Source organism: Bos taurus, chromosome 10, assembly GCF_002263795.3.
Source record: "Bos taurus isolate L1 Dominette 01449 registration number 42190680 breed Hereford chromosome 10, ARS-UCD2.0, whole genome shotgun sequence".
NCBI classification, from domain to species: Eukaryota; Metazoa; Chordata; class Mammalia; order Artiodactyla; family Bovidae; genus Bos; species Bos taurus.
Genome location: NC_037337.1, coordinates 76,201,772 through 76,218,086, shown reverse-complemented (window position 1 = coordinate 76,218,086; position 16,315 = coordinate 76,201,772). Strand labels below are relative to the sequence as shown.

The following is a 16,315-nucleotide window of genomic DNA, read 5'->3' as shown; positions in this document are numbered from 1 at the left end:
AATCAAATGCAATATCTTAAATATAGTAGGGACTCAATCAATATTTACTAAATGCTTAAATGAATGAGGCTAATTTGAGATCTCCAGACTCAAAAGGAATTTGATAAACTATAGCAGGTACAGATATTACTACTGAAACAGAATAAGCCTAAAAGTTACTAGGTGAACTATGCTGTATTTATTGCTCACTGTTCTAATGGACTACACAGTAAGTAAGCATTCATTCATGCGAGTAATATGGTCAAGTTTTAAAATTACATAGATGAGTAAAATATAGTCCCTTCACAATCCTATAGCCTAGTGAGAGTGACACAGTAGTAAACAGACCATTGTAAAAGAATGTGGAAAGATGTATGCTAACAAATACGCACAGGTCATTGAAACATTTTCAGCTGGAAGAAGGGAGTTCCAGATTGCATTTTGGATAGATACGAGGTGGCCATGGGCAAGCTGCACCAGCAAGGGTGACAGTGCAGGCAGGGAGCCTACTCAGACATCTAACAAACACAGGCATCTGTGAGACGAGGGTCTGCTCTAACGCAGCGGCCACGGGGGTAACAGCAGAGGGACCAAGTGTAGAGGTGACCCAGAGACGAAAGAGACAACTCCTGATGTCCCTCTAGGTTGGGCAGCCTAGGAAAGGATATCCAGGTTTCTGACCCACAGCCTAGAGAGATGGTGTAGATATCCAGAATCAGAGGAGAAGAAGCAGGCTCACTTGAAGGAGTCGGGGTATGGACAAAAGGAAGGAGATGACAAGTTATTTTCTGGACATGCTGAACCACAAATAACTAGGAGACACCCAAGTACAGAAGTCTAGTGGGGTCAGGAGACCCAAGAAGTAGCCCCCACTCTGTCATTTAGCTCATCATATATAAAATGAGGAATCTGAACTTGATAGTTTCTGAGATTCCTTCCAACTATAGCTCATGTCTTATACTTTTCTCAGTATCTGAGGTACCCAAACACGGGCTTGGACATGATGACCCTCAACATTTGTCAAATTATCACTGTTAAAAACGGAGGCAGGATTTCCCTGGTGGTCCAGGGTAAAGACTCTGCATTTCCACTGCAGGGGGGCTCAGGGTCAATCCCTCAGGGTTGGAAACTAAGATCCCACATGCCACATGGCCAAAAAAAGAGGGAGAGGGAGGTGGCCTTGTCAGAGTGTCAAGCTATTCTGAAGGGGGAGTCTTGCTTGATTCCCAAGCTCCTAAAAAGAAGAGATCAGAAATTCCCAAATTCAAGGCACTAGGGCTTCCTGAGACTCACCCCATGCAATCTCCAAAGGACTGTGAAAGCAGCATAGAAAAGTAAAGAACATACTTTACTGTTTCCTTCCAGAGGACACTGCATTTGTTGGCTGTGCAGTGAGCTTCAAAGGAATGTGTTTTGAGAATGCAGGTAAAGAGCTGCAATGCTTACTGTGTAAGGTGAGGGGTTGTTGAAGTGGTGAGGGTGGGAATTTTAAAAGCTCTCCATCTGCAGAGAACTCTAAGGTAGTCCATGAGTATGAAAATAAATAAGGTGAAAATTACACAACTCCCATCCACCTGTGATGAAGACTGAAAAACTGAACCATTTCCCCTTCGGCCTTAGTGCGTTAGGTACACCATTTGATCACCTAGTTATCTCCTAGAATCACTGCACTTTTTTCTAAGACAGAGATCTCCAGCAGCTGCTGACTGGTCATGAGTGGAATTATCTCTGAGGGTCCAGAGGGCTGAGTACTGTCCAACTCAAGTGATAAATGGATTTGCTCACTAATGAAGAACATTTCCACTTTTCATGACCAGATAGGACTTTATCCAATAGTCATCTGAATAGCGTTTTCAGCATTTTAATTTTTCTTTTTTTATTTCTTTCCTTTCAGCATTTGAATTTCTGATCAAGAACACTAATTTGTCAAGTTGTGTTTAATATTGATTTTTTAAAATGCCTATCATTTCTGGATATTGCTTAATACCTGCAGTTTCTGCAGTTTTTCCTCAACTACTCTTTCATCTACAGGCCTATCAGAAAAACAGACAAATTCCTTAGCGATATAGTCCAATGCAGTGTTCAGGTCTGTGATGCAAAGCTGGTAAGAGTCGTGTTCTTGAACATGACCTTCTAGTTTCTGCACAGAATCCTAAAAACAAAACATTGACAATGTATGAATTAGATCTCTGAATTATCTCACTCAGAAAATAATTAAATTGTTCATAAATATTTATTTTATGAGGGTTCATCTTGAAATAGAAATAAGACCATAAATCATCCAGAGTTCTTAAGTAAAATTTTTAGTGTTGAGATATTTATTTGTTCTCCACCCCACGTTTCTTTGCTTTCATTTCACTCCCAAAAACAACTTGTCAGAGGTTTACAAAATGAAATGGCTACAAATTATATCACCAAATCACAAACATCCATAATAAAGCAGCTCCCTCGATTACCCTTCTCAGAAATGAGACTATGTGAAATCAACCTAACCTCAGATTCCTTTCCTAAGAATCAAACCCCAAAGTTGAGAAAAAGTAATCCTAACTCAAGAGCAAAACCACTTTCAAGTTCTCTTCCTGGAGTAAGAAAATAAGGTGACCACACCTGATCAGAAAAGCAGCAATTAAATAACTTACAGCCAAGTGAGCATAATCTTCACCTCCGCACAAATCCTGCTATCTGTATAAGTGAGATTTCTAACCCAGGTAATCCTTACACTGAATCCAACTTTCCATGTGCAAAGAATATAAATAATTCTCTTAAGATAATACTATGCTTCATGACAAAATGACATTTTACTTCTTAATTCTTTTATTGTGGATCATGTGGAAAGACTCAAGGGAGAAATCTGATAAAGTTTATACAGAATAATGGATACAACTATCACAATAGATGATGGATGGATGTGCGGATGGATAGATGGGTGAAGGCAATAATAGACTGATGGATGGATAGATGGATGCTGCATGGGCAATTTTGACACTACCTCTTACATAAAAATGCCTAAGGGAATTCCCTGGCAGTCCAGTGGTTAGGACTCCACATTTTCACTGCCGAGGGCCTGGAAAAAAATTTTAAACCTTCCAATCCCTGAAGAGGAGAACTTTGATGAAAGGAGATAACACTATCATCAAATAATACACACTAGATTTCTCTAGCAAAACTGACCAAATCGATTCCTCCATTTTGTGGAGCTAGCATTTGTATCTAAAAATGATACATTTCTAAAAGTTTTAGATTTTCCAAAAGAACCAAAAAATGGTCCCATACACAAATAGTACATAATTAAGCATACTGAGGATGATCACTTAAAGTTTTGTTTTGAGCATTTCACCTGCAGTTGCTGAAGAAGACTCTCATGTAGATGCTTGATTTCCAGCCACGGTTCTTCACTAAAGTTGGGATTTTTAGTGCACTCTAAGAGGTAATTCCCTTGAGATTTTAACTCCTCTAGTAAGAATGTTAAATCCTGTGCTTTCTGGAGGAACTTCTTATAAATTTTTAATTGAGCTTTCTTCTCCTGCAAACCAGGCTGCAGAGCAAAGCCCACTTCTTGTTTCTTTTTCAGTTCTGTGAGCATTAATCTCAGATCCTCCTTACTTTGCAAATACTTCTCGCCTTCTAGTAGAAGCTTTTCCTGATGGCTAAATTTTACAAAATAGTTTATAAATGAAATGACACAGCAAAACAAAACAGCATTTTGCAACATATAATACAACATGCATTATTATAAAAAGCATTAAAATAACACTACTGTACATTATTCCCAGAGACTTCTTTGGCATTGTAACATTCTAAATGGCCCTAAGTTTAACTCAGAAATCAAGATAAAAATTAGTTGTAGTATGATTTTAAAAAACTATTGTTTCCATTATATAATTTGATCTGAGGACAAAAGTTTAATAATTTAGATTTCAAACTAGTCCAGTTTTTATTATGTTTAAATATAATTATTCTGTGTTTTTCTTTTTCATTTAAGTAAAACAAATAAGCATGCAGTATATTGGCCAGCTAACTAGCTTATGCTTCCTACAGCTTGATTTTAATTTTGATCTGACTGCTTCCTTATAAAAATATGAAATTTACATTTCCACTGAACATTAAATGTATCATGATTTGATTTGATGTGAAAGGAGTTAAGAATTTTCACCAGAACTATGTTCACTTAATTCATACATTTATAAATGTTTCTCATAGCATATATATTTAAAAGCATAAACTATCCTACAGTAAAGTAAACACTGAGGTTGTCTCGGGGCAGGAGGTTTGGTACAGAAGGACTTTATTGAAGGTAGAAAGATAGACAATGTTAATTTGTTACCAATGGTGGGTTGATGCACCAGTCAAAGTAAACAAGGAGTTATTACAGCATGTTTCATATCTGATCCAGAGAACTAGTCTCTGTTTCTGCCTCAACACTGTGGTTGTCCCTGACATTACTTTCTCTCCAACAGATATATTATATCTACATCCAGAAGGCAGACAAAACATACTTGTTATGGCTTCTCTGTGCAATGAAAAATCATGAAAATGGTGAAGGCATGCCCTTTACCTTAGATACGTGTTGGCCAAATGGAGCGTGTTGTCCCACTGGTTCTTGATATCAGTGAGGGTCTGTGGAACCACTGGAGTCTTGCTGCTCTCAGCCTGACTCATGATGGCCTGTATTTTAGCATCCCCTTCAGGTTTTAGTAAAATGATTTCCTAAATTAAATAAAAATGATCTTAAAATCCCATTCATACTACTTGGGGATTACATATGATATCTTTTTACTCATAAACATCATTCAGAGATTCTAACTGCGGAGTAGATTTCAAAATTTCCCTTTCACTTTTACATATGCCCCAAGCACAAAGATATCCTTCACATTGCATAGAACTGCTTCTCAGTAAACATCTGTCACGTTACCTACTCTCCTCTCGATTCTCAATTGCACTCAAAGAAATTATGTACAAAAAAAACTCCCTGGCAAATCCTCCTCCCAACCTGCACCATTATTTATAAATAAAAAGTTGGGGTGACAACCTGAACAAGACGTCTTTATACATCTAAGAGTGGGTTTCCGGCTTCCTATAGGAAAATGCACAGTGTCACAGGCCCACTCCTGTTTCTCCAGCACAACATAATTAATTCTCATTCCCTGTACTTTGATTTTCCTCTTTTGCCCTAAACAATCAAGTTCTTCTCTTCTTAGAAACACTACTTCAGATTCACCTTCTCTGGAAAACCTTTCAGATGTGATCCCAAACACTTCTGACTACTTCTGTACGTCAAACTAACCCTTGAAACTTGACCATTATCTTCCTCCACAGTTAGTATCTGATAAACCAGGAAACACTCAACCCACTCAGGATCTAATACCCTTTAGGATCCATACATATCCACTCTGAAAATGAGCTCCTCTCCAGCCCTGACTTTGACATTGCCAATGCCTCTGATGTACTGATATCTATTCGTTTAACATCCTAGCAAACTCCTACCTGCTGCAGTTCTAATTTATAGTCTTTATTTCATATCTGCAGTCAGTGAAGATGGATAATAACTGGGCACTGCTCTCACAAAGAGAGGATATACCTTTCCTTTCTATATGCGTTAAAATAATTTTAGATTCATCACAGGCCTTCTCTTTTGTAAGCTCAGTCATCTGAATTTCTCACCCAATCCACACTGATCCTATTTTCCATTAACAAACAAATATTTGCAACTTTCCTCTAAATCTTATTAAAATTGGAGTTCATCCTGACCTCTGACATTTAGTTTCCATAGTTATACCTTTATTTTATGGATTCTTTCCTCAAGTGGCATTTTGCCTTCAGATGAATTCAAAACCATAAGGGATTCTTTAATTCCTGTTATCCAATGAATTACATCATGTGCAAGATCATTAAAACTCTGGTCCTCGGCAGGAGGTAACTTATCCTCTTTGTCAGTTTCACATATTTGTCTCAATAATGTCTGGTATCTATCAATCAGATGTGTTGATTCCGTTACTATTTCTTCTTCCTCAGTAATCCCATATTGCTTCACAGAGTTGTTCAACTGGGCCATTGATTCGAATTGTTCTCTGTAAATTCCAAATATCATTGGAAGATTATAGGAGCCATGACACACCTTCAGAAACCATATCCCCAAGAAACACATTTTGTGCAAGATCATCTATACCTCTTTCTAGCTACAGCTTGGCAAAATAGCTCCGTTTTCTCTCGTGTTCCTTCCATTTCTTTCCATATTTCTTCTTGATTAGTCAACCACTTACTCAGGTTTCTGTGGTCATTATGGAGTCTAAAACAACATCACACATGTTAAAATATGAAATCAGCAAAAAGTGTCTATCTGAAGAAATCGTTGGCACCAATCTTGTAAGCCAACCAGGTTTTTTACATTTTATTTTTATTCTTTATAAAAAATTTTGTAACATTATTTACAAAATGTTACAAATAACAAATTTAGAAACAAAATTATAACATTAAAATCTGAATAATAACAGCATGTATTATAGTGGAATTCTAATAAGCCATAAATATATATCATAAGCTTCCCAGGTAGCTGAGTGGTAAAGAATCCGCCTGCTGATGCAGGAGACTTGCATTTGATTCCTGGGTCAGGAAGATCCCCTAGAGGAGAAAATGGTAACACACTCTAGTATTCATGCCTGGAGAATTCCATGGACAGAGGAGCCTGGAGGGCTACAGTCCCTGGGGTCACAAAGAGTTGAACATGACTTAGCGATGAGCATGAGCATGAGATATATCATAAAAAATAAGAAACAAACAGAAAATATTTTGGGGCTCTCCCCTGAACCTTTGCCATAATTTGAAGAATTCTCCAAACCTCTGTATCCCCAGTGTCAAACATGGGTTTGAAAGTATATATTTTATTTTTGAAATTCATGTGTATATATATCCCACTGCTAGCTGTACTGAGGCAGAGTACATATGAAGATTTTACATAAGTAAACTTTCACAGTAAGTTTACTATGAAAGATCACCTTTATTTCCTACCTCAGTAGCTGCTGCAAGCACTCTTCAAGCTCCTTTGCTCGTGCCTGGCATATGGACTCCATTTTTTCTAATTCAACTTCTTGACTTACGATCCAACTGTTAAGCTTCTTAACAGGTGCTTTGGGCAGATGTTTTTTCACATGATTCAGTACAGTTCCCACTTGCTGTATTTCACTGCCTCTTCCTTCAAGAGTCAAGAAATCCTTAAGAAAGACAAAAACTGAATTATATCCTACAGGCAAGCCTCAGTGTGGTCCCTGTCACCCCAGTGACACTTTTCCAAGATAGTACACAGACAAGCCATCTCCATAACTTCCTCTGTAAAAGAAGAGCTAGGAGATACGGCTAACTCCAATGGCAAATGATCAAAAGATGATTTATATTAGTTCTAGACTGTGTGTGCACATTGGCGTTTGCATCTGACTTTCCGGGAATCACATCAAGCAAAATGATGCCACCGTGTGGGTCAGTGGGAGTCAGATCGGGAAAGCCACATTCTGTTCAACTTCTCCTAAATATTTGAGCCTTTCTGGCAACCAATATGTAAAACCAGGCAGCCTATTTTCTACTTAACTTTGTCAAATCAGAATTTTATTTCAATGTCTGGGTTTCAAGGTTTGAGTATCAATTGCTGAGACCCATGGAATGAGCAAATTTAAAGAAAAGAAAAAAGAACTCTAAATGAAAAAAGCAGAAGAAAAATGATTCTGTCGATAAAGAATGGTTATCATCAAAGCAAGAAATATACTGAGAACATTTAATGCCATCAATAAGCTGGAGAGCATACCTTATCACCTAAAATACTTGATAATCTACCATAAAGTGATCAAGAATTGAGGGTGCCATACACATTTTAAATGCCCTATTAATGCCTCTTATCTCAGGCTACCTTCCACTCCACTCCCATCAGCAGTGTATTAAAATATTTGAGAAAAAGTCAGATTTTTTTGGTAAATATTACCTTTATGTAGGGAAATTACTAAGTCAAAATAACTATTATCTTATCTACTTATATACAGTTCTGCCTCCAGTATTTTAATTTTGATAAATTTTGAATGAAATTTATATATGTCTTCTTACAGAAAGTTTTTGTAGTTTTTGTTCCACACACTTCTTTGTTTCTGATGGTTCAAAACACTCCTTAAGGTTCATTTTAATGCTGCCAAACCAGTCATTAAAGTTCTTGCACTGATCTGTAGGAAAAAACAAAGGAAGCTGTATTTATTCAAAGATGACATCACCTACCTTGTTAAATTAAGAGATTCTGAAACTTGCTCCCCATGCCATACATACAAGTCACTGTGAAATGATAATAAACTAAAACCTAATTTTGAGGGTTAAAAGAACCTACACAGTAATTGTGGCATATTTTCTATACCAAACCTCCTTTCCAATCATACAAGACCCACACAGAAACCTACAGGGGCAGCCCGCTCACAGGCATGTCCCCAGACTCTGACCACAGTGAGCAGGTCAAACGCTAGGACCCAGGTGCCTCTCCTTCATGAAATAAAGATCTGGGACTTGAACAAAAGGCATGTCTTTTATAATAGACATACATCAGTGAGTGTTTGCTCCCAAAAGATTTATCTGAATATTATTTCCTTAAATAGGCTCTGTGCAACCATCATCTCTAAGTGAAGCTTAGATTAATTAGCCCTTGTGTTCACAGTACCTATTCACTTTTCAATATTCCCAGGAATAGTAAGGAAGCATTGCACTCACCATTCAGTAACTTAGAAAAGTGATCTTGCAAAACACTTTTTTTGGTATTAAATAAATCACTGACACTTTCATATTGCTTTTTTAATTCAGAGAGTTCAGGAGTCAGACAACCTATTTGATTCTCAAGTAATATCATACTGTGCTTCTGCTGTAGAATTTGTTGTTGAATCTCCTAAATATATAAACAAACAAACAACCAGTACTTAAAATGGGCTCAGTTTACACACAGAATATTAGGTATCCATTGTTTCTATTAAAACCTAGATAATTTTTTACTGGGTGGATCTGCTTTCTCTTAGATAATAAATGTATGTGCTTAGTCATTCAGTTGAGTCTGACTTTCGTGACCCCATGACCTATAGCCTACCAGGCTCCTCTGTCCATGGGATTCTCCAGACAGGAAGCCATTCCCTTCTCCAGGGGATCTTCCCAACCTAGGGATGGAACCCAGGTCTCCCACATTGCAGTCAGATTCTTTACCATCTGAGCCACCAGGGAAGGCCCAATAAATGTATTTTACAGTTTCACCTTTTAACTAGAGAAGGAAATGGCAACCCACTCCAGTGTTCTTGCCTGAAGAATTCAATGGAGAGAGGACCCTGGTGAACTACAGTCCATGGGATCAGAGAGTCAGGCACAACTTAGCAACTTTCACTAACTCACTCACCTTTTAATTCCTTTGTGGGCAATAATTATTTGATATTTAATATGGACTGTAGCCCACCAGGGTCCTCTGTCCATGGTATTCTTCAGGCAAGAACAGTGGAGAGGGTTGCCATTTCCTTCTCCAATTAAAAGGTGAAACATACATAAATTGTTTTTCTGACTTTTCTCCCCAGGCTTTCATTTTTTTTAAAGTAATTATTTGTATTAATTTCAAAAGGATAAGACTACCAGAAATAAGTGTGAAAATAAATCTGAGCCACAGAAGAGAAGCAACCAGGAAGTACCTCGAGTTTAGTGAAGATCTCCAAGCTGTCGGAAGGCGACAAGGCATTTAAGAGAGACTCAGTCATTCCAATCTGGGTCTTGGCCTGGTCAAGATCTTCCCTTAGCTCAGCTGTGCTGCCGCTGATTGCACCACAGTGGGATCCTCCCATTAAACACATTTTCACACGTTCTATCTTGTTCAAAATAGAAGACTCCATCACCTGAAATTATGAAACATATGAAGTACTGTCACGGATTTGATTTAACTAGATTTTAAGACAACTACATTGCTGAAGAATGAGTTGAAACTTTGTTCATTTCAATGTGAAATCACCTCTCTCTTTCTGATTTTTTCCTTGTTCTGCATGATGATACAACAGTTTAAATACTGCTGTTAAAAAAAAAGAGTAACATGGAAAACTGAAATTGACATTCTAATTTTTTTCTAAGAGAGTAACTGAATTCTTCCCCTTGAAACAAGTTTTATTTAGCATACCAGTTGAGGTACTATCTCATGGTGCTCATTGGAAACTAATATTAAAACATATATAAAAAAGTAAGTAGCCAGCATTTACTGTTTATTATGTACACAGAATCATGGTAAGTATTTTATATACAAAATTCAGGCTTGAGAAGGATAAGCAACTTGCCCAAGACCACAAAGTTGGCAGGTGGCAGAGCAAGGCCTTCCCCCAGAAAGTTTGACTCCAGAGCTCATGTTCAAGCATTTTTGCATTTTTATTTAAGTAAAAGTCTAACAAATCTCTCCATACAACAGAAAATCCCAGTTGGGGCAATCTCTCTGTTTCCCTGTCTAGCAACTAATAAACCTGGAATCATTGAGCCATATGACTCCATCCTATGCCCAAGAACACTTATGAGGAAACCCTTGTTACTTTTCATGGGAGCACAGTAACATCTCCCCTTCCACACAAGAGGTCCGTGAAATAAGTGAATTGAGAATAAAACAATGTAAAAAATTACTCATTCTAAATTGGAACAAATATAATAAATTATGCTGACTGTTAAAAATTTGGTTGGGCATGAATAAAGGTGAATCAAATAATGACCCTGTTTTTATTTTAAGTTTTAGAATTCTGGTTTATAAATATTACTATAGAGGATAGAGAGCATTTTTAACTGCAACTTTTAAACAAAAATTCTCTTACCTGTAATTCAAGAGGTATTTCACTGCTTTGAAGCAGGAATTGTATTTTAGCCACTCTTTTAGAAAATTCTGAAGGTTTTTGTTCATGGACTTGTAACTCTTCCTAAAACACACAATGCCAATAGAAAATATATTTTTATTTTATACCTTATTTTCTGGTACCCGTGATTGGTACTGAAAATATTTAGCAACTAAAAGAGCTTTGAATTTTCCCAAATCACTTGATTTTTGACAGAGTCCTGGGAGATACAAAACTAAGTGTCTTCATGAGTCAGGCATATGTTATAACTTATGAGTGAAACACTTTGGCAATAACACATTTGGAAAGTATTTTCCAAAAGTATAAAAATGGATATGTGAACTTAAAAGTGAATAAAGGGACCAAAATTAGAGAAAAAAAGATTTGAAGCATCAGACTTGGTATACTGTAAAGTCATCATGCATGCATACATACATTTTTATATTACATTGAACCACATATAACTGCACAACTCTCTTCCTCTCTTCCTCTGAGCCCATCCAAGTGCCTATTCATAAAAACTTTTCTCTTAATAAAGAGACAGCTACCTGTTTCACTATTTTATGTCTCCTTGTTGAAATTCTTTTCCAAAAAACACAAGAGCCAGAGCGTAGCTTCTAGTCACTAATTGCTGGTGGTCTAGTAGTTAAGATACAGCGCTCTCACTACTATAGCACAGGTTCATTCCCAGAGAACTAAGATCCTGCTTCAGGCTGCCACACACTTGACCCATCCCCGAGGTCACTTTTATCTATGAACCTCCAGGTTGTCTGTGAACCCACATTAACACCTGCTAACATCTTCCTGGACTACCACAAAGAAGACAATGGAATTCAGGTCTCCCTCGAGGAACAATGAAAGAAATGAAGGGTTTCTTTGTGATTTCTCTATCCGTCTTCAAGAAAGCAAACTTGATAATAAAATGCCAATGTCTATAATAAGGACATATGTTCTATTTCTGTTCAATTACCTTCAGTTTTTCTCTTTCCTCTTCAGTCAGTTGATGTAATTCCAATTTTTGAAGGACCTTTTCAGTCCACTCATCAATTCCATTTTTTAAGTCAAAAAGTTTGTCCCATAAAGCTAGAGCTCGACCAAGATTTTCATAGTAGTCCTCTGTCTTCTCATTTATCTACCACAATTTAAAAATAAAAATAATACATTGAATGGTGAAAAGTATAAGAACGACTGTTTCAAACACAACTTTAAGATAAAATTTTAGATTACCTTTACTTGCTAAATTATTTGCTTTATTTATCAACAAAAATTTTGCTTTAATATACCATAGTTTCATTATTCTACAAAAATAACTTAGCTGATTTGGTGCAGTTTATAAACAACTGAAAGAAATAGTCTTTCTCATTTCTAAACCACAATAATAAAAGAAGCTTTCAAAAATCCAGTTCAAAATATACAAATTCTTATTTTGTAATTCATGAAATATCATTACTACTCAACCAAAAATTAGTAAATAAATACAAAGCTGAACATCAATAACTTACATGGATGAGTAATATATTAACTAGTTTATTTTAAATAAGTTGAGTATGTACTTGTAGATCTAAAAGAGTATGGACCCGTTTCTTAGTAGTACCTAACTCTGGGGTAAAGTTAAATCCTAAGTCATAAATTTTATATTATTTGAACATTTTTTTATAATAAGCACTTTTGAATTTTATAATTAGATAACAACATTAAAGATGCAAACGAAAAGATCAATTTAATTGTTATAAAGCAGAATTTCTAGTCAATCAAATTATCACTTACATCAAGCCATCTATCCACAATAATATTAGCTTCTTTCTCAAAAGGAGGCTCTTCAAAGGTTCTCATTTTATTCAGATGAAACTGCAGATTTTTGCAGATCTGGTTAATCTTGTCTACAACTTCTAAGTGTTCATTAAATTCTTCTTTAACAACTTCAATCTGTAAAAGTGATATGAAACATATTTTGATATACTGACACAAACTGGTAAGACATTGTTCCACTTTCTCAACAAGAAATTCTTAGAATCCTAAACTTCTGGTTTAATAATAATCCTACAGCCAAATTCCTTGTCCCACTCTGCATGATGAAATATTTATAATAGTCTAAAACTATGTTTCTAGTCAAATGAAATTATATTCTATCAAAAAAGTCACCTCTATTCAGTGGTATGAAAAATGACAGCTCCTAGACTGCTTCAACAGGAACCGTTTTTGTAATTTTGAAGAACCTAAGTGCTCATCTGATTAAAACAGACAAAGCTCTAAAACATCAATAACATGACTTCTAGTTTAATCTTTCATGATTTTAACTCCCATATCATTTCTAACATAGAAAGTGAAACACTATCAAAAGGCCAACGATTTTAAACTACAAAATAAAATTTGAGTGTTGAGTAATGCAATTCTAATGTTTCCACTCAATTTACTAATCTTACACAAGCATTTTTAATGATTATATAAAACTTGAAAATAGTGATTTCTCATAAATAAAAAACTAAAAATTATATCCCTATGGGGGATACGACTTCCATTTCTGGGAATATGCAGTGAACATAATTTTCCTTATTTCCATTAAGTACAACTAAAAACCCTGGACACTACCTACAAAACAGACTTAAGAAAACTAAAAAGTGAGGCGCTCAAGGAGGGAGCATGGCTGGGGGTATCAGCTCCTGAAGCCAGCCTGGTGATCAGTTCCCTGAATTTTCCTTTTCCCTTGCATATCCCAGAGTGTGTGCTGGAGAAGTCAGAACCTGGCAATATCCACGTGTACAGACCAAGAAAAGCCTCTTCTCTTCAGCCAAAGAACCAGGAATAGGACAACACAGTAAAACAGAAAACTTTTAGGAAATATCGCTGGAGCAAAAAACCTTAGAGAACACGTGGCCCTAACCCCGTCCTGTACCAGCAAAGCTTAAGTGTAGAGCCTAGATCACCACCATCTCCAGGTAGTAACAGGAGCCCCACTCTCCCCCAGCCAGGAAAAAGAAGGCCAAGTAGAGCTCAGACTTTCATTCCTGCTGAGCAGTGACATACACACACACACACACTCATGATGTCAGAGATGGCTACATAGGGAGCTGTAAGGAGGATTCAGGGAGGTAGCAGTGGAGACCTTGTAGAAAGTGAGAATGCCCACCCTCAACCAGTAACAAGGAAGCCTCTATCTTGGGTGCCATGAAATTGTCTTTATTTGTGGACAAAATGATTATCTATGTCAGAGAGCCCAAGGAATCTACAAAAACAACCCTAGGACTGATATGTTGGTTCAGGAAGGTCACAGGATACAAGATAAACATATAAAAATAGAGTACATTTCTCAGTTGTAATATATAGTGAAACTGTATGTAACTTTGTTTTGTATTTTCCAAGTCTCCTGTAAATGTGTAATACTTTCATAATTTAAAAAAGAAAAAAAGGGAAAAAATCCAAAACTCAGGGAAAAAGACATGCACAATATTCAGAGAAAACTCGAATTCAAAAGGATACATGTATCCCAATATTCATTGCAGCACTATTTACAATAGCCAAGACATAGAAGCAGCCTAAATGTCCATCAACAGAGGAATGGATTAAGAAGATGTGGTACCTATATACAATGGAATATTACTCAGCCATAAAAAATGAAATAATGCCATTTGCAGCAACAAGATGGACCTAGAAATTATCCTATAAGTGAAGTTAGCCAAACAGAAAGACAAATCTCATGATATTACTTGTATGCGGAATCTAAAAAAAAATGATACAAATGAACTTATGTACAAGATAGAAACAGACTCATAGACATAGTGAACAAACTTAGGGTCACCAAAGGGGAAGGGGAACAGGGAGGGATAAGTTAAGAGTCAGGGATTCGCAGATACACACTGCTATATAGCATAACCACTAGATAACCAACAAGGTCCTACTGCACAGCACAGGGAACTATACTCAGCATCTTACAATAACCTATAATGGAAAAGACTCTGAAAAAAATTTTTAAATCTACTGTGTTTCTTTATACTAACAATGGATACATGGACACTAAAATTTTTAACATAATACCATCCACAATTACTCAAAATAGGTGTAAATCTAACAAAACATATATAGTGATTATATGCCGAAAACTATAAAATACCAATTAAAAAAATCAAAGAAGGTCTAGATAAATGCAGACACATACTAAGTTCATGGATCAGAAGACAACATAGCAAAAATATCAATTTTCCTGAAACCGATGGACAAGTTTAATACAATTATTACCAAATCCTAGCAGCATTTTTTGTAGATATAGACAGGATTATTCTAAAATGTATATGGAATAATAAAGGAACTATAATAGCTAAGACATTTGAAAAAAAGAAGAAGAAAGGGGGAAGTTTACTTGATTTTAAAACTTATCATGTAGGTACAGTAATAAAGATTATATCAATTGGCAGAGGGACAGATACACAGATCAATAGATCAAAGTGAAGCCAACAAATAACTGATTTCTCACTAAGATGAAAAAGCAATTTAAGGGAGAAATAGGAATCTTTTCAACATATGGTGCTGGAGCAACTGGACATTTACAAACAAAAACAGGAACCTTGACCCAAATTTCATCCCTTATACAAAAACTGATTCAAAATGGATGATGAACTTAAATGTCAATCATAACACCATAAAACTTTTAAAAAAGAAATAAGAGAAAATCTTCGGGATCTTGTGCCAGGCAAACAATTCTGAGACTTTGACACCAAAAGTACAATCTATGAAAGGAAAAACCAATAAACCAACCTTTACCAAAATTTTAATCTTTTCTTTGCAAAGACCCTGTTAGGGAGATGAAAAGGCAAGCTACAGTTTGGGAGAAAATATTTGCAAACCATATATCTGACAAATGACCAGTGTGTAGAATGTGTGTGTGTGTATGTATGTGTGTATATATATATATATATGTGTGTGTGTGTGTGTGTGTGTGTGTATCTCTCTCAAAACTTGACAGTAAAAAAAAAAAAATCTAATTAGAAAATGAGCAAAAGGTATGAAAAGAGATTTCTGCAAAGATGACATTCAGATGGCAAATAAGCACAAGAAAAGCTGATCGATACCACTAACAATTAGGAAAATGCCAATGAAAACCACAGAGCGATACCACTACATGTGTATCAGAATGAATAAAACAAAAAGACATCTAATGCTGGCAAAGATGTGCAGAAACTGGATCCCTCATACATTGCTGGTGGGAATGTAAAATGGTACAGCCACTCTGGAAAACAGTTTGAAAAATTAACATACAACCCAGCAACTATACTCCAGGCCATTTATCCCTGACAAATAAAAAGACAACACACACACACACCGTATACCAATATTTATAGCAGCTTTATTTATAACAGCCCAAAACTAGAAACAATCCAGATGTCCAGAAGACCATTAAACCGTCTGTGGTACATTCATACCATGGAATCCTACCCAGCAAGAAAAGAGAACAAACTATCAATGCATGGAAGAGCCTGGATGAATGTCCAGAAAAT

General features: G+C 36.2%; 1 protein-coding gene across 17 annotated transcripts in view; it reads right to left on the bottom strand.

Annotated features, from left to right (window-relative positions):
- SYNE2 (spectrin repeat containing nuclear envelope protein 2) overlaps positions 1-16,315 on the bottom strand; it is a 323,751-nt gene that overhangs the window by 168,803 nt on the left and 138,633 nt on the right. For 12 of the 17 annotated variants that reach the window (XM_059890586.1, XM_024997770.2, XM_010809508.4 and 9 more), the window contains 12 exons: positions 12,594-12,752; positions 11,797-11,958; positions 10,809-10,910; positions 9,660-9,860; positions 8,710-8,881; positions 8,065-8,177; positions 6,985-7,187; positions 6,146-6,265; positions 5,756-6,047; positions 4,535-4,686; positions 3,317-3,626; positions 1,967-2,131 (listed from right to left, as the gene is read on the bottom strand). In XM_059890586.1, coding sequence (XP_059746569.1) covers positions 1,967-2,131; positions 3,317-3,626; positions 4,535-4,686; positions 5,756-6,047; positions 6,146-6,265; positions 6,985-7,187; positions 8,065-8,177; positions 8,710-8,881; positions 9,660-9,860; positions 10,809-10,910; positions 11,797-11,958; positions 12,594-12,752 — 2,151 coding nt within the window. The other 5 variants (XM_059890590.1, XM_024997774.2, XM_024997775.2 and 2 more) reach the window with 5 other exon arrangements.